General features: G+C 42.0%; 1 protein-coding gene across 1 annotated transcript in view; it reads left to right on the top strand.

The window, feature by feature from the left end:
• The window catches only part of SHMT2 (serine hydroxymethyltransferase 2), an 83,725-nt gene that overhangs the window by 34,741 nt on the left and 29,349 nt on the right, over positions 1-19,635 (top strand). Inside the window, exons 6-7 of the mRNA XM_073663341.1 lie at positions 12,252-12,374; positions 16,574-16,713. Coding sequence (XP_073519442.1) covers positions 12,252-12,374; positions 16,574-16,713 — 263 coding nt within the window. The remainder of the gene's footprint in view (positions 1-12,251; positions 12,375-16,573; positions 16,714-19,635) is intronic.

The following is a 19,635-nucleotide window of genomic DNA, read 5'->3' as shown; positions in this document are numbered from 1 at the left end:
TGTGCATTTGTTCACTATGAATACATAATAAAGTTTCCTATCTTTTTGTATTCAGATTACCTGTTGTATTATATGGTTACTATTGCCTTTTATACACCGTTTTTCTCTCTTCCATTTATGGTTTTTTAGATAATGTCTGAAAGCTTTATTTAATAATGTGAATAGTCTGTACTGTGTGAATTCTGGTGACGCATCCGTTTTAAAGTGATTCTCTTGGATCTATGCCTCAAAAATGCTCCCAGGTCAGAAAGGATTCAGCTGTGTTCTACTCTAAAGATGGCCATACACAACGGTCATTCGGTCGTCAGCTCTTGCTCCTGACTTTCCCATACACATGGGGTGTGTCAATGTGTTTCCATTGGACATTAAAGAAGTTGTCCACTACTTTTACATTGATGCCTTATCCTTAGGATAGGGCATCAATGTCTGATTGGCCGCGTTCCCGCACCCGGCACCCCCACCGATCAGCTGTTATCGGTTCCACCGGCTGGAAGTGCTTACTTGCGGAGCTTGGCCATCACGGGGTACTACATATCTGCCTCCTATTCAATTCAGTGGGAAGCGGATGTGCAAGACCCCTCGGCGGCCACTACAACTAGACGGCCAAGCTCCGCAAGTAAGCAGTTCTGGCCAGTAGTCGCCGCCAGCACTGATAATAGCTGATCGGCAGGGGTGCCAGACCACGGCCAATCAGACATTGATGCCCTACCCTATGGACCTATGCATGGGGCGTCAATGTGTTAGTAGTGGGCAACTTCTTTAAAGGTGTTTTCAGAGAATGTGATAAAAATGTCAGCTGTATCAGCTTTCAAGCTGCAACCCGTCCTAATCGTGTCAGGACAGGTTGCTGTATGAAGAAGCACAGACTGACGGGTGTCTAAATTGTCAGGGGAGCAGCATTGTAATCTTATCTGTTCTTTAGTGCTCAGTCAGTCTTTTTGCTGACTGAAAAGAACTGGTTTACAAATGATCACGGAGGAGGACTAAGGCTAGAAGAAAATGGTCAGTTCTACATGACTAGGGCATTTATCCCTCTTGCTACAGCCATGACTCATGGCTGAAAAATGAGCAGATCAGGTTACGATGCTGCTCTTCTGACAGTTGAGACACCTGTCTCGAGCTGTTTTTCATCAGATGGCTACCAGTCTTGACACATAACTAAGACAGGTTGCAACTTGAAATATATCAGTCTCGGAGAACACCTTTAAGTAGAAGCCATGTCAGATATATGGAGGGGATTTCATGTATGAAATGTAGGCACAATGCTAGAAAAAGTTTGCCAAAATAGGTTGGTGAAGATGAACCATCAAAGAGAAGTCTATTGTGAAACATTACAAAAATGCAAAAGAAAAATGGAAACAGGATGAAAAGATGAAATGCAGTGTAAAATGGGGACTTCTAATAAAGTATAAATGGCTAGAAACACAGCCAGGTGAAACAGTATAAATGGCCATAAAACAGACCTGCACACACAAAATATATATAAAAAAATTGACATTTCCAAATCAATAAAAGTAAACTACACCAGTAAGAAGCTAAGGCTATGTGCCCACGATGCAGAAATGAAGCAGAAAATTTCTGCAGCATTTCTGCATCTCCCTGGCAGAAAAAACGCATGCAGATTTCCTGCAGAATACATGCGGATCCACATGCGGATTCACATGCGTTTCCGCATGCACATTGACAAGCGCTTTCCAGGCGATAGCTTCACTTGGAAAGTGCTTGACAACTAGGTCACACTATATAAATCCATGCAAACGGCATGGATTTATACAGTGTGAACCGTAAAAATTAAAACAAATAAAGCTATACTCACCCCCGAGGCCCCGGCGTGTGCTGCAGCGCTCGTTCCTGTCTGGTTCCCGGCTGCCGGCATATCGCGAGACAGAGCTGTGAAGGGCCTGCGGTCACATGACTGTGACGTCACCGCAGGTCCTCAAGCGATGCCGGCATTCAGAGAAAAGTCTTCGGAAATGTGAGTATAAACTTTATTTGTTATTTTATTCTTTTTTTACAGGTACAATGGTACCCAGGTCTGGATGAGAGTCTCCTCTCCTCCAGAACTGGGTACCATCCGCACATAGAGACGCATAGAAGCCGCTTGTACAAATGTACAGTCGCGGTTTCTATGCGTTTCAATGCAAGTCAATGGCGGGAGTTCCGCTGCGCTTCCGCAAAATTAAATGACATGCTGCGGATTTTTGTACGCAGCATAAACGCTGCGGAAAAATCCGCAGCATGTGCATAGAACATGCGGAATCCCCTTGGGGACCATGGGGTGCGGATTACCTAGCGTTTCACAAGCGTTTCCGCTGCGGAAATTCCGCAGCATAAACGCTTGAAAAACGCTACGTGGGCACCCAGCCTAAAAGATGTTTTTTTTTCGATTCATACTTCACCTCCCCCGCATACACATTTTACTTCTAAAAGAAAGGTTCATCGATGCAACTTCCAAACCATTATGGAAAATAAAGGATAAAAAGGCTGCTCAGTGGTGATGGATCATTTGTGGTCATTGTAATAAGCGTAAAGAAATAATCGTCTTTGCAGTCTTTATACATAAACAGGATTCCTCCATGCCGTCTTATAATGTAGTGTTTGTTCTCCCGCTGCGTTCGCTTCCCGGGGCTATTTAAGTCCTTTATTACAGAATATAAATGCAAGGTATTTAGAAAGTTTCTTTTTAAACTGAAGATGACAACTGAAAAACTGTTTTATCCAGATTATAAATAATGCTAAAACGATTATAATGGCACTGAAAAGTTTATGTAATTCAGTTGTGACACCATCAGGTAAGCACAGGTTTCAGCACCCCAGCTGTTCTCTATGGAGCTGGAATGGCACCAGGTACAGTCCCTGCCAAATAAAGCACTGAATTATACAATCATAGAACTGGCATGTGGAAGGCATTCGAGTGGGGAGATTAGAAGAAATGCTAACCAGGGGAAATGTGTGGTATAAATAACAACTTTATCTAGTCCAAAAGTGTGAAAACCTTAGGTATTGGGTAAAAGTGCTGTCATGTGCTGGGGTAACTACTCCTTAAAGCGGATCTGTCACCAAAGCTCATAATATAAAATACATACATTATTAAAGAAGCACTGCTCCTATCAAAGTTTTTATCTTCTTAATAGATTGCATTCATTATATTATATACAACCCCTGGCAAAAATTCTGGAATCACCGGGCTCGGAGGATGCTCATTCAGTTGTTTAATGTTGTTGAAAAAAAGCAGATCACAGACATGGCACAAAACTAAAGTTATTTCAAATGGCAACTTTAGGGCTTTAAGAAACACAAAGAAATCAAGATAAAAAATGTAGTACTTAGTAAGGGTAATTTTCTTCAGACCGAGCAGAGGGAAAAAAATTATGGAATCACTCAATTCTGATGAAAAAATTCTGGAATCATGAAAAACAAACACACAAAAGAACACTCCAATACATCACTAGTATTTTGTTGCACCACCTCTGGCTTTAGTAACAGCTTGCAGTCTCTGAGGCATGGACTTAATGAGTGACAAACAGTACTCTTCATCAATCTGGCTCCAAATTTCTCTGATTGCTGTTGCCAGATCAGCTTTGCAGGTTGGAGCCTTGTCATGGATCATTTTCTTCAACTTCCACCAAAGATTTTCAATTGGATTGAGATCCGGACTATTTGTAGGCCATGACATTGACCTTATGTGTCTTCTTTCAAGGAATGTTTTCACAGTTTTTGCTCTATGGCAGGATGCATTATCATCTTGAAAAATGATGTCGTCATCATCCCCAAACATCCTTTCAATTGATGGGATAAGAAAACTGTCCAAAATATCAATGTAAACTTGGGCATTTATTGAAGATGTAATGACAGCCATCTCCCCAGTGCCTTTACCTGACATACAACCCCATATCATCAATGACTGTGGAAATTTGCATGTTCTTTATAAATCTCATTGGAACGGCACCAAACAAAAGTTCCAGCATCATCACCTTGCCCAATGCAGATTCGCGATTCATCACTGAATATGTCTTTCATCCAGTCATCCACAGTCCACGATTGCTTTTCCTTAGCACATTGTAACCTTGTTTTTTCTGTTTGTGTTAATGATGGCTTATGTTTAGCTTTTCTGTATGTTAGGCTATGTGCTCACGATGCAAAAATGCTCTGGATTTTTTCCTGAGCATTTCTGCATCTCCCTGGCAGAAAAAACGCATGCGGATTGTACATGCGTTTTCCTGCCAGGGTCATGCGGATGTGAAGTGTTCTTCACATGCATTTCCGCATGCGGGTTGACAAGCACTTTCCAAGAGATTTTAGCATCACTTGGAAAGTGCTTGATAACTTGGTCACACTATATAAATCCATGCAAACGGCATGGATTTATATATAGTGTGACCCCAAAGAATGTCAAAAAATAAAAAAATAAATCTATACTTATCTTCTGGTGGCCCCCGCAGTCTTGCTTCGCTCCGTCCTGGCTTGCCGGCAGCTCACGGTACACTACACTAAAGGACCTGTCGTCACATGACTAAATGACGTCAGCGCAGGCCCTTCAGTCCACCGCGAGCTGCCGGCAAGCCAAGACAAGGAGACTGCGGGCCATCAGAAGGTAAATATAATATTTATTTTTTATTCTTTTTTTCACAGGTTCTATGGCACCTGGGTCCGTAGGAGAGTCTCTTCTCCACACCCTGGTACCATCTGCACATAGAAACTCATATTATCCGTGTGTGCAAATGTGCTGACACGGATAATATGCGTTTTAATGCATGTCAATGCCGGCAATTACGCTGCGTGTCCGCAAAATTAATGGACATGCTGCGTATTTTTCCGCAATGATAATCCGTAGCGGAAATTTCCACAGCATGTGCACAGCATTGCATGATGATTTACCTTCTTGTAAGAGTTTGATAATCCTCTCCTTTGTTTCAATTGACATCTCTCATGTTGGAGCCAAGATTCATGTCAGTCCACTTGGTGCAACAGCTCTCCAAGGTGTGATCACTCTTCTTTAAGATGCAGACTAACGAGCAGATCTAATTTGATGCAGGTGTTAGTATTGGAAAATGAAATTTTACAGGGTGATTCCATAATTTTTACTTTTTACTTACTTACCGAGTACCACATTTTTAATCTAGATTTCGTTTAGTGTTTCTTAAAGCCCTAAAGTTGCCATTTGAAATGACTTTAGTTTTGTGCCATGTCTGTGATCTGCTTTTTTTCAACAACATTAAACAACTGAATGAGCATCCTCCAAGCCCGGTGATTCCATAATTTTTTCCAGGGGTTGCAGCATTGTGTACTTACAATTATTCTTTTTGCCTTTCTACCCAGCTAATTCTGCTCTATGTAGAAACAGGAAGTCTCTTGTCCCTGTATTTATCATCCCCCTCTTCAATTCCTGACCCAGCTGCTCCATCCTCCCCTTGCCAGGCACTTTTACAGCTCGAAAATAAGGGAGTAAAGGTGGTGGCTGCAGTTTATATTGAGAAAATCCAGTGACATTCTCTTTAAAATGAAAGCTACCTGTCAAACTATGCTTTAGTTGAACTTACAGTAGTAAGTTATTTAACAGTCATCCAGGATTAGAAAAATGGCTGCTTACTTCCTAAAACATCCCCATGTCTGTCCACAGGACGTGTGTATTATTGCAGCTAGTCCCTATTCATTTCAGTGAGCTAAGCCTGACATGTGACCTACCCATAAACGGATATAGTGCTTGCTACTCTGCAGATTCAGATGTCACTGAACTGGTATGCTAGTACTGAATAAAATGTATGTTTTTCTCTGTTTTTGCTAGTAATAGATAGATCAACATGAGACTAATTCACTATAGATTTTCTATAAGAAATAATGCACAGCGGCAAAATGTACTAAATTGTTCAGCTTTTGTTGTGGAAACGCTGTTCTCCCTTCTGAAAGCTCGATCTCTGATCTCCACCCACCAGCTCACAGTTCTAAATTAGCCATCCATGCACTAAACACAAAGAGGATTTCCTGCTTTTTGCCCCTTTGGTATCACACAGACTGGAGCAGCAGAGGCATGGAGCAAATTTAGCAAAACTACTGAGCAGTGTAGCTGTGAAACCACCTCTTGGATAAAATGGCTAGAATCTGCACAATTTGTTCTCCACCACCCTCCCCCCCCCCCCCCCCCCTTCTACCCTCCATAGACATTATATATAATATTTACAGTGAAGGAAATAATTATGTGATCCCTTGCTGTTATTGTACGTTTGCCCACTGACAAAGACATGAACAGTCTATAATTTTAAGGGTAGGTTAATTTTAACATTGACAAACAGAATATCCAAAAAATAATCAAGAAAATCACATTGTATAAATTAGATAAATGTATTTGCATTTTGCAGTGTGAAATACTTATTTGATCCCCTACAAACCATTGAGTTCTCGCTCCTACAGACCAGTTAGACGCTCCTAATCAACTCGTTACCTGCATTAAAGACAGCTGTCTTACATAGTCACCTGTAAAAGACTCCTGTCCACAGGCTCAATTAATCAGTCAGACTCTAACCTCTACAACATGGGCAAGACCAAAGAGCTTTCTAAAGATGTCAGGGACAAGATCATAGACCTGCACAAAGCTGGAATGGGCTACAAAACCATAAGTAAGACGCTGGGTGAGAAGGAGACAACTGTTTGTGCTATAGTAAGAAAATGGAAGAAATACAAAATGACTGTCAATAGACATCGATCTGGGGATCCATGCAAAATCTCACCTCATGGGGTATCCTTGATCATGAGGAAGGTGAGAGATCAGCCTAAAACTACACAGAGGAACTTGTTAATGATCTCAAGGCAGCTGGGACCACAGTCACCAAGAAAACCATTGGTAACACATTACGCCTTTAAAGGTTTAAAATCCTGCAGTGCCCGCAAGGTCCTCCTGCTCAAGAAGACGAGCCTGCTCACATGTGCAGGCTCGTCTGACGTTTGCCAATGAACACCTGGATGATTCTGTGTGTTATTGGGAGAAGGTGCTGTGGTCAGATGAGACAAAAATTGAGCTCTTTGTCATTAACTCAACTCGCCATGTTTGGAGGAAAAGAAATGCTGCCTATAACCCAAAGAACACCATCCCCACTGTCATGCATGCATTATGTTTTGGGGGTGTTTCTCTGCTAAGGGCACAGGACTACTTCACCGCATCAATGGGAGAATGGATGGAGCCATGTACCGTAAAATCCTGAGTGACAACCTCCTTCCCTCTGCCCGGACATTAAAAATGGGTCGTGGCTGAGTCTTCCAGCAAGACAATGACCCAAAACATACAGCCAAGGCAACAAAGGAGTGGCTCAAAAAGAAGCACATTAAGATCATGGAGTGGCCTAGCTAGTCTCCAGACCTTAATCCCATAGAAAACTTATGGAGGGAGATGAAGCTCCGAGTTGCCAAGCGACAGCCTCAAAATCTGAATGATTTAGAGATGATCTGCAAAGAGGAGTGGACCAAAATTCCTTCGGACATGTGCGCAAACCTCATCATCAACTATAAAAAACAACTGCTGTGCTTGCCAACAAGGGTTTTGCCACCAAGTATTAAGTGTTGTTTGCCAGAGGGATCAAATACTTATTTCTCACTGCAAAATGCAAATTTTATCTAATTTATACAATGCGATTTTTTTTTTTTTTCTTTTTTGGATATTCTATCTCTCAATGTTAAATTATTTCCTTCACTGTAAAATATCGCTCTATATATCTCTCTATATATCTATCATGAATGAGGAGTTCAGGGGTGAGGAGAAGGAAAGAAGGAATTTATTTTTTATGGCAATGGCGCTACTTGTACATGAAGTGGATTTATTCACCCATAAGCAGTGCTACCATGCACATTCTAGATACTACTTGATAAAGGTCTGTCTGGACCAAAATGTGGATTCCTTAAAGGTGTTGTCCACTACTTTTACACGGATGACCTATCCTTAGGATAGGTGATCAATGTCTGATCGGCCGGGGTCTGACACCCAGCCTATCTGCTGCGATCAGTGCTGGCGGCGGCCGCCGGCCAGAAATACTTGCGGAGCTGCACATCCGTCTCCTATTGGTTTGAATAGGATGCGGTTTGAATAGGATGCGTTGTGCAGTAACAAGCCCCGCCCACTACCAGGAGTTGGAGCAGCTCCGCAAGTGAGTACTTCAGGCCGACACCGATAACACCTGAGCGGACCCTGGCCAATCAGACATTGATCACCTATCCTAAAGATAGGTCATCAATATAAAGAAGTGGATAACCTCTTTAATTATCTGGAAAGTAATCTTGGATCTTATACGTACATTGGATGAAGTATTTGTGATACTTTTCTCACCCTTGTGATCTCATTGATGTACTCGGCACTTATATGTGGTAGTTTTCTTATTTATGCAATATTTCTGCAATAGGGGTTTGAAGAACCCTTCTGCAGAGCCCCAACATAGCGCAGAGTGCGGCACTTCTTATATGGGGGATATGATTGATAGAACTGATCCATAAAATCTGCCATAGCTCCCCTATGTGCCAGTGTGAACAGAGCCTCAACTAGAGACTATGTATACGATGTGGATGAGTCAGTCAAAACTGTAATTGTGATATTAGAAATAATGCTGTTCCTTTCCATTATTTTGAAATGAATGTAACATCTAATAGGACATTTTTATCTATAGACATACAAATATATACAAAAGCCACAAAAATGAAATAGATTATGTAATATCCACAGATTACAATACAGAGAGGAAATTGAACCTTATCCAAACCCTTGTTTCCTTTCTGGTTATTTGATGAAGTCTCTTCTTATTGAAGACAACATAATATGACTGCGGAGATAATAGAAATTGTGTAGGTTTGGATTTCATCCATTTAAGTGCATTGTAGCCATTTATATTCACATTTACATCTTTTGTCAGCGGTACAATTGATTTCTTACCTTGTGGGCAGCACTTTCTTAAGATCACGCTTGCTCTTTTTTGGTGATGAGTTTACGGGAAACAGTATTTTTAAGACTCATTTTTGAGTAACTACTTTTTTAATAATGTCGACCCTTTAGGGTGGCTATCTGCAATAGATGGACCTAGAGATCCAACTTCCTCTTGGAAGAGGCTAACTTGTACATTAATTTCTTAGGGAGCATTAGGGCATTCAGGCAAACCAGAGCCTTCTCCAAATGGGGAAAAAAAAACTCCATCTGCAGAGAGTTGTTTTGGGGGTTTTGACCTTCAGCAGTGCAGAGTAGGATACTGGTTGGTTGGCTGGCTTAGATGCCTTTGATTGAGGTCTACAGAGTAAAGTTTCACCTTGAGGAGACTGCCATGTCTTGAGGTTTTCATATATTTTTATGCACTTTCCATTGTATTTAGAATAGTCAGTTCAGAAGGCAAGGCTGGTTCTTAGCCCAGCCAAGTAGTCTGCTGAGCTTGACCACACATGTGGGTTTTATGGATTTTAGAGGTTGTCCTCTACTAGACAACTGCTGCTTACTCAGTTCAGGGCCCCATAGAAATAATCAATGTAAACTCTCCTCCTACAGTGGCACCATTCCAGCGTTGTCAGTCCTGCTGTTCCCCGCAGGTGACATGACATTGCCTGCAGCAGTTCTGTGACAAAACAATCATCAACCGCCGATCAGCTGCTGTTCATCAATATGCTGTCAGAGCAGAAGTCCGCTTTAACAAAATGGTGAAGTCCGCAGCCGGACTTTATACTCCAGGCCTCCATACACACTACACTGTCATCTGAGCCTACTGATAGCGATGGGCTCCGCTCACAATCTAATGTGTATGGGAGGCCAGTGAACATTGGGGAAGATGTGGATGGGGCATATGCAATTTTGGACTGCTGATCGCTTAGTTCTCCCAGGTAAGCTGTCGGCAGACAGTCAGTGGCTTTCTTATAGAGAGCACAGGAGCGCTCGGGCAAAGGAGTGTTGCTGTGGATGGCTGAGATGGCTGACGGCTGTAGGATCGGCCGATGCATTACTCGGTCAACAGCAATCCAATGTGTGTGGCCAGCATAAGTATTTAGAGATCCCACCGCCCTTACAACTCTATAATGCTATGCCTTCTTGTTGGTTGTTGTACATAATGATCGTATTGGTGCTCGTCTGTCGTCAGCACCTCGATTGCTGGCAAATGTTTATATATGTATTCTTTATTTTGTGCATTTTTCTCTTAAATTATTATCTAGCACTGCAATATATTATCAGTGACAGATACACAAATGTAGACGTACCTTTAAGTGTTAAGGTTATTTCTGGAGCTGCGATTATATATCTGTGTGATGTGATTTTGTGTTACTTGGCTGCATAGGTGAACAGCTGCATTGAAACATAAAATTAGTATTCACACAGATGTAGCCATATATCTGCATTAGAGAGATCCTACACTGATCTGCAAGCAAGCGAAAACCTCTTATTTAACGGTATGGCTAGGGTGCGTCTGCATGGGACAGACATACAGCGTACTTTGCTACATTAATTTGTACCGGCAATGTGGATGAGATAGTAAGAGATCTCATCACACGCTGGATAAAAACTTTCCACCATAAATTCTTACCTGCTCTGAGTATCTTAAGTTCCAGTATAAATGGACATGCTGCAGTGTTTCACTAGAGCAAACAATACAGCAATTTGGTGCAGTGTATGCTGCAGAAAGTCCTTAGTGTAGAAGTCCAACACAGATGTACCCCAAACCTGCAAATTATTGGTAGAATACAGAAACAAAACTTTCCTACTCTATTAAACTGCATATTAGGGGGGATTCTGCTGCAGTTGTCTTACAGCAAGACATGAATGCGAAGTGGAGAGGTGATATGACTGAGCTAATGGGACACGCACAAAAATATTCTCTATGAACTTCTTAGTTTTTTTTAACAAAGTGTCAAACTTCCACCCCTCTTTTTTAACACAGTGATTGACCGCTCATTCATCCAATCTGGTGCAGGGGCGCGCTGAGCTGTCTGTGTTTTGATTGATAGCTCAGCTATCCAGTCTGAGACTGGGAGGTGCTGAGCTTCTGTCAGGTGTTGCTTGCTCCTAATGATTACTCGGCTACTTAAAGTGCACCTGTCAGCAGGATTGTGCTCCGTAAACTACATACACTGTCAGGTGGGCGACATTACACTGTTTAAAATGATACCTTGGTTGATGAAATCCGTCCTGTGGTTCTTGTTACCCTTACTTTTCAGTTTGGAAATAATGATATGCTCATTCTCCGGGGCGGCCTGTGGGAGGCGCTCTATCTGGTGCTCTGCTTACATATTCATCTGTATGCATTTGACAGCTCACTGAGCCTTCACTGCCTGCCTCCTATTTTACCTAGCCCTGCACTACTAGATCCATTATGTAAAATAGGAGGCAGGTCAATAAACGATCAGTGAGCTGTCATAAGAGCATACAGATGAATATGTAAGCAGAGCACCAGATATGAGGTATCAATAATCTGGCGACAGATTCCCATTTAAGAGTGTGTGTGCACATGTGTTTGTGAGCATAAAGGGATAATCCTATTATTATGGGTTTTTTGTTTTTTTTTCCGAATTCTTAACTTTGCATCGACTTGGGAAACGTGAGCCATTATTACTTTTGACTTTGCCCCTCAAAATAAGTGTATCTGTATTGTCTGACAGTAAATATTATGTCACCTGTAAGTCTATTAAACCAATTTTGTTCCATAATGTCATTCACAACTCCTTCCTGATAATGTGTGAGACTAGCAGCGCTCCAGCCAAAATGTTCAGTCATTTTTTCACTGCATGATTTGTTCCTCCCTAAATAGGAGACTATTTCTTGGCCGTGGCTGACATACCTCACCTGTCCTTGCTTGGGTTCATTAGTCTCTCTGAATGGCTGCATCGAGGCTGAATTTCTCCAGACTACCAAATATACTGTAACCTAGTCATTCCACCCTGGGGCGGACATACTTTTCGTGCAACAGGGGCCCACTTCTACCTCCAAAACAGGTGGAACTGTGCACAATGATAAGTTATTTGACTGCAAAGGGCCCATATATTGCACAGGGGCCCTCTGTCTGTGTCCTCTCCTTAGCCGCCTCACCGGCCCAGTCCATGCCTGATCGTATTGCATGTGTTGTGATGACTGAGCCGGTGCTGACAATTACACCTTTCAAATATTTGCCCATGATGTCACCTATATTAGTAGAAGCCAACACTGTTTCCATAAACTTATTCTGTACAGTAGTTGGGTTGGTTGGAGAACCTATATAATGAGCAAAAATTATTTCTCCCTGCATTTACATTTGGATTTTCTCTCTAAGCCAGCCACTGGGTTGATTGACTATGACCAACTGGAGGTGACAGCCCGACTCTTCCGCCCAAAACTCATCATCGCTGGGACTAGCGCCTATGCAAGGCTGATTGATTATGCCAGGATGAGGAAGGTATGTTTTATGTATCAGTGCTTCAATTAATTATGTTGGGGTACAAATATATAATACCTAGACTATTGTTCTCGAAATCTACTATACCTTTGATGTGCGAGACCACCAATATGTGTTCCTCTAGATTGACAGGCCCACCAGAAGCCTTTGATCATCTTCATTTCAGCACTCGTCTCACATGTGGCTCTACTCTTCCTCCCGTACGGGTTTTTATGTACATGACCTTTCCAATATCTCTGTTCCAACATTTTATTAAAGTTTGTTGCTGTGGAAATTATTAATATCCTGAAACAAAAAACAAACATGAGATATATATCAATCAGGCCAACTCTGTAGCAAAATAAGTTTACTGCTGGGTTCAAATGATAACCTGCTTGAGGATGATGCATATTTATCAAAAGCTATCCAGCTATGACACTTTTAATAAATGTGATAGGGGCTTCTAGATGTTTTGTCATGGCATACGATGGGCATCAGTAAAGAGGACGCAATTAGACTGTAAGAACAATAAGAACATAGAATATAAATCTGTGTTGTCCTTTAATCTAATGGTGGGCATGGCTGATATGATTAAACGCCCCACTCGAGCATTTTTTGCATTGCAGCGCTGGAGTGGTGCACCTAATCTAAGTTCCCCGCCCCTAGTCTCATACTTGCCAGCAGCTGTCTTCTGTTAAAAGTTAATAAACAAAGTTAATTTTCTCCCTGCAGCGTTCGGCTAAGTGCAGATGCCGGGCAGATTAATAACCTGCAGATTGACCCCGTATCTGCAGGTTAATAGCATTTTTTCTGGTGACCGTTTCCATTTAGGGGAGCAGGCGTTTAAGTCACAGCTGTGAGGCTTCTGCTGCAGCCAGTTGTCTTACAGACACATGACAGTAAGGGTATGTGCACACAATGACTTTCAGGTGGGTATTGTTTGATGCCAGCATAACCTGAAGTGTCCTCCATGAAACATTCATTTCAACTACAAATACAATGACTATCAAGTTCATAGGTCGTTTGTCATCTATTAGATGGATTTAAAAATTGTATCCTATCATTACTTGGGTTGTTATTTTGAGAGGTTGGAGTGGTCTTCTCTTACATTTTTCCTACATTTTAACTTCTTTACAGCCTGCATGGTGAAGCCAGCCTGGATGGTGGGGTAATATGTGCTAGTCTTGACTGTGGATAATAATATCCTCTAGTCTTCTTGGTTGGGTAATCATATCCGCTAGTCTGGACTGTGGATAATAATATCCACTAGTCTGGATGGTGGGGTAATAATATCCACTGGTCTGGATGGTGGGGTAATAATATCCGCTAGTCTGGATGGTGGGGTAATAATATCCGCTAGTCTGGATGGTGGGGTAATAATATCCGCTAGTCTGGATGGTGGGGTAATAATATCCGCTAGTCTGGATGGTGGGGTAATAATACCCGCTAGTCTGGATGGTGGGGTAATAATATCCGCTAGTCTGGATGGTGGGGTAATAATATCCGCTAGTCTGGATGGTGGGGTAAGAATATCCGCTAGTCTGGATGGTGGGGTAAGAATATCCGCTAGTCTGGATGGTGGGGTAAGAATATCCGCTAGTCTGGATGGTGGGGTAAGAGTATCCGCTAGTCTGGATGGTGGGGTAAGAGTATCCGCTAGTCTGGATGGTGGGGTAAGAATATCCGCTAGTCTGGATGGTGGGGTAAGAATATCCGCTAGTCTGGATGGTGGGGTAAGAATATCCGCTAGTCTGGATGGTGGGGTAAGAATCTCATCACCTGGATGGTGGGGGTCATCATATCTGCTAGATGTTACAGATCCAGTGAGGGTATACACAGTGATTGATCTGGACATTTTCATACTGGCCGTAAGATCGCAGTGATCCAGCAGGAAGCTGGTGAGGAGAACCCAGGAGCGCCCCAGAATTCCAGGCCATAGGAAAGTGAGACTTGATGGAAGCTAAGAGATTTTGCCCAAAAGCGAATTTTTTTTTTTTTCCCCTGCGTTGCCCCTTCATGTTTTCAATGCATAAGTGAGCAGTCACATGTCTTAGTAGAGTGAGCTGATTTGGCTTATTTTTGCTCTTCTCCTGATTCCCCCTTTGTGGAGAATCTCTTCCTGAGCACATTAGTAAGCCTGGCTCAGTGCTGATGGTGTATCCGAGCCAATATCACGGGTGTATCAGCAGTGCGTACCTGGGGGACCTGATTCATGCTTGTAGACGGCTGCGCCGAGTCTCTGCTGAGATTCTGATCTGAATGAGATGACAGAAGGTGCAGCATCTTGGCTGTGTTTAGTCTTTCATTGTCTATGGACCCTTTGGGTATAAATCATAGGCCAGAAAAAGGATGTTTAGCTATTTTAAGCAAAGTATTGCCAGTCTGGGCACAAAATTCTCCAGAGTTCTAATAGGGAAAACCAGAGAAGTCTCAACCTGAGTCACCAGACAGCATCTCTCAGAAGACTGAATTAAGACTAAATTTACAGCTGATGTATGGAAGCAGAATTCATTATTCTGAAATGTTTTGCTACTTCAAACACTCAGCTAGAGAGGAAAATGCTCTTGCACAAAGCATATATTGTAAATGGCAAGAACCGAGGTATTGTCATCATGTTACCTGTGTGTAGTTGGTTATTGATACGATAGGGTTAAAAACTAGTGTTTTAGTCAGTCTGAGTTTATTTTAAAATCCAAAAATTAGCTGGAATTTTAATTTATTTCTCTGGCAAGTGTATTACCATCTTTAAAAGGGTATTCTCATTTTATTAAATTTCTTTAGTTAGCATGAAAATAAGCAATTTTGCAATTGACTTGCTTTTTCTATATGCTTTCATTCTTCTGACATGAGTGTTTAGCTTACATAGTGTACAGCTTGTTGCCAAGGAGATCCGCCACCAGAGTTTGGCAAGTGTGTGCACAGGCTGACGAGTTAACTCCTGAGATCCCAGTCAGCTCTCTCCAGCCCACTGATTTCTGTAGAGCAGTTAGCTGCTCACCTCCTTCCCTCTTACCTCCTTCCCTCTTGCCTCCTGACCTATTATTCTACATAATCATAATCTCCCGGTTTACTACATCAACAGTTTCCAGAGCAGTTCCCCTAATCACAGTTCTCACACTTTCCTTAGCCCTGTGCTTGTTCAAAGGACCTGCTATCTCTATCGTCCACAGTTCCTATTAAAGGGGTTGTCTCATCATAATGGCTAAAATTGCTAAGTACTGTTAAGTTTACATTTTATTAAAAATCCTTTGTTCTCAAGAACAAAAGGACTGTTAATTGTATAGTGTACCCCTTGTTGCCCAGATCACCTGTCACTAGGGTTGAGCGAGTGTGTTCTGTCCGAGTATGCTCGGGCCGAGCTCCGAGTATTTACAGCTGCTCGGTGATATGGTTGAATCGCTCCCGTGTGCATGATTTGCAACTGTTTGACAGTTTTATTACATGTGAGGAATGTGTAAGAAATAGACATTCCTCACATGTATTAAAACTGTCAAACAGTCGCAAATCATGCACACGGGAGCGATTCAAACATATCACCGAGCAGCTATAAATACTCGGAGCTCGGCCTGAGCATACTCGCCAAAAGGGTTAATAGAACATACTCGCTTGCTTCATTGGCCTTCTTTCCCTTTGATGCTGAAGAGGCAAAGCTGCTTATAACATGGGTGAATGCACAGTTCAGGCTAGTGGCATAAACATGCCGCTTGTCTGAACTATCCATCATCAGGAGCATACCGACCCCACCCCAGAAAATTGGAAACCAAAAGCTGAGGAATATTTCCTGATAATAGTTGTGGCAACCCCTATAATAAGGATCTGTAGAGCATAAAATCTGGGTGTCATTTGTGCTGCACAGTCTGTTCAAATCAAATGTCAAATTGGGTGATACGTTGTAATTGTAAGGACCCTGTTTCTCCATTTTTCCTTGGGTATCTCCCAATGCCCATTTGATATTCAAGTAACTAATCTGCCAGCTCTGCTTTTGAGGTTGTGTAGAAAAGTCCATCCAATGGATAGTCTTTGGCTGACATTCTGCACATGGAGTCTTTATATGTATTCACTAGACTGACTTTGTTAATGCTTGTGTATAGATTTGATTTTCAGTTTCAATTATGCATTCATCCATATAAGCCCCTCATGTATTTTTGAACACTGGATGTCCTATTAGTCTTCTTGTCCTATATGTTTGCGCATCTTTCATGATCTCTTCCTGCTTCCAGGTATGTGACGAGGTGAAGGCGTACCTGCTGGCTGATATGGCGCACATCAGTGGTCTCGTAGCAGCAGATGTTATTCCAACTCCCTTTGATTACGCAGATGTCATCACCACTACAACTCACAAGACTCTCCGAGGAGCCAGGTAGAACGAATTCCATGTATTCTCAATGTTTGTTCTATCTTGAGACTCTCAAGTTCACTAGGAAAATTAGGTTTTACTTTGTTTTTATGGGTTACCCCTTTATTCCCTATATGTAGTAGATGTACTGCCAGTGATCAGCAAATTATCCTAACTCCTGGGTCCCCTAATGATCCCAAGATCAAGGCTCTGGGGCATTGCAGTCACTTCTTGAATGAAGTGGAGGTGCCCATGCTCGACCTCCACCACTCATTATATATGGGACTACGAAGTACAGCGGTTGGATATTTCCAACAATCCCATAGAAAATGAATGAAACAGAGGTGAGAAATGGGCACCTCCATTCCACTCAAGATTGAGCTACAGAGCCCCAATCAGGGGATCTCCAAGGGTCCCAACAGTCGGGCCACCAGCTATCAGAAACTTCGTCTATCCTTTAGATAGAACATGAAGAGTTTTGTGGTAGTGTAAGATAATGACCATCCCCATATGCATATAACGCCCGAAAATTCATAAAGCCATAACTATGTACAACCCTTAATCTATATAAGGTCTGATTCACAAAAAGTGGTTGTGAAAACGGTTTCAAAACATGTGAAGACTGGCTGTGTGGCAATAGGTAAGTAACACTGCACTCCTTTATGAAGTTATGGAAATTTTACTGTGCAATCTAAAATAAAGATCCGCAACACTGGACCTTCATCAGACAAAACGGATTGCATGTGATGCCTTGAGAGGGAAGGTGCATAGTATATTTGGGCACATGTGTCCTGTGACTGTCACTAGTGAAATCATGAGCGTGTTATTTATCTATTGCTACATGGAGTAGAATCCTACACTGGCACCCGATTTACAGGAGTGAGTTCTATAGAAAGGATATAATGCTAGCTGTGGTCTTATTCACAGACATTCTACAATTGTCATTATTCCCCATGAAAAAGATAAACATGTAAGTGCCAATATACTAGAGTTTAATAGGCAGGAGTTACAGTGGTAGTGTACCAATAGTATTACCTTAAAAGATATAGACACCTTCGATGCATTTCTTTTACTTAAATGTGTACAATTTTTTTGGTTAAAAAGCATTTTTGCAAAACCGTTTCATTAAAAATCTTGAAGTTTGGCTTCTGCAGCCTCTATGTATCACCATACATAGCAGATTGCAGAATTAGGTATGTACTATGAGACGTAGTGGTTGTAGAGGCCAAACTGTTACAAATTTTTTAATAAAATTTATTGTAATGTGAAAAATATTTTTGATTCTAGAATGTATGCCTTAGGAAAAAAAAAATGCCCCAAATTCTATAAAAGGGTTATCTGAACTTATTTTCTTCAGGAACGCTGCTTCCCTGTCTCCTAGCTCCTTGCATGTCAAGGGTGGTGCTCTCCTGAAGATTGACAGTTTGGACGGGTGGCATGGTTACTGGTCCGCACTGAGTGCGATTTCAGGCTCGTAGCCGAGGCTGCATTGTCTTCAGTATGAGAGAAGCGCAAGGGGACTGAGGCTGGTCAGATCCGGCCATCTTCAGAATGGCGCAAACAGGCTGTAAAGCATATAGCGTGCTAGCGTTGTGAGCTCTTAGGTTGGTGGGTAACCTAGGCACTATAAAATTGAGAATGGAGAGGATTTTTAATAATAAGTAAATTGCTTGTTATTGCAACAATTTGCAATTTTATCCACATACAAATTTGAGATAACCTCTCTAATACATTGTGGTTGCCATGCTAAAAGGTGTATCCACTATTCTGTGCTTGCCTTTATAGCCCTAGGTTGGCTTATATTATTTTTTATAATTTTTAATAGAAAATAAAAAGCTTATAATGACCAACAAATCATGTTCCACTGGTTGAAGTTTCCCTGGGATGCAGAACACAATGATACTGGCAAGCTGAGCATGCGGGACTATTACGATCCAGCCGACTACTAATGACTAAATACATCATCCTCTTGTTTCCTGGAAGTTGAGAACTGTCCTCGCAGCTATTCTCCGTGTCGATATTTTTCCTCCTCCATAGCTACAAGTACATATTTTTATTTATTTGCTGGCATATAACAAGAGTGGATTCTAATAATAAAAGATAGCAGTATTTTGCCGTTAGCCCTGTGCTACCCGGTAGCTTCAGTTATTATAATGTTGACGTGCGAATACTGCCAGCATTTCTTCATGCTGCGCTCTTCACTTTCCAATCAGAGCAATTAACAAACAGGTCTCAGCACACGTATGTCTCTGCCCTCACCTCCCCTGCTTTTTTCCTGATCTTTGGAGTTTTTCGTGATTATTATTTTTTGGCACCTCTCTTGCTTCCGTCAGTTTCACACCCTGGAGTGGAGCGTGAATCAGGAAACTGTGTGAAACTGAGCAGCAGGGCTCCTCGGTCCTCACGCTGGGCTTCCTTCACCCTTTCTCTGCCCCAGAGATCTGCTGGATGCAACCTTACTAGATATTTGGTGTCTGCGGAGTGAGCAGCCAGCGCGGCTACGTAGTGTTATATATAGTATGCAGCAGATCGGGACTGCATGCTTACACTGCTTCACGTTAAAAGATCCTGAGGTCAAGTTCTACTTTTATTTCATTAGATTATTGATTGGACAATATGTTCTTGGCAAAACAGATTATCTTATGTTTATTTTATTCTACTCACTTATATAATAGCACCATTAATTCCACAGCACTTTACAGACCTTCTCACTGTCCCCAATAGAGCTCACAATCTAGATTCCCTATCAGTATGTGTTTGGAGTGTGAGAGGAAACCGGAAAACCCAGAGGAAACCCACATGAACACAGAGAGATCATACAAACTCCTTGCAGATGTTGGCCTAGGTGGGATTTGAACCCATGACCCCAGAGATGCAGTGCTAACCACTGAGCCACCGTGCTCTTTATATACACTGATTTGCTATGCTGGGTTTTACCTGCCTGGG

This window comes from Phyllobates terribilis, unplaced genomic scaffold (genome assembly GCF_046119375.1).
Source record: "Phyllobates terribilis strain yellow unplaced genomic scaffold, ASM4611937v1 Scaffold_2__4_contigs__length_985480577, whole genome shotgun sequence".
Lineage (NCBI taxonomy): Eukaryota > Metazoa > Chordata > Amphibia > Anura > Dendrobatidae > Phyllobates > Phyllobates terribilis.
The sequence above is the reverse complement of the archived record's forward strand: the minus strand, read 5'-3'. Positions and strand labels throughout refer to the sequence as shown.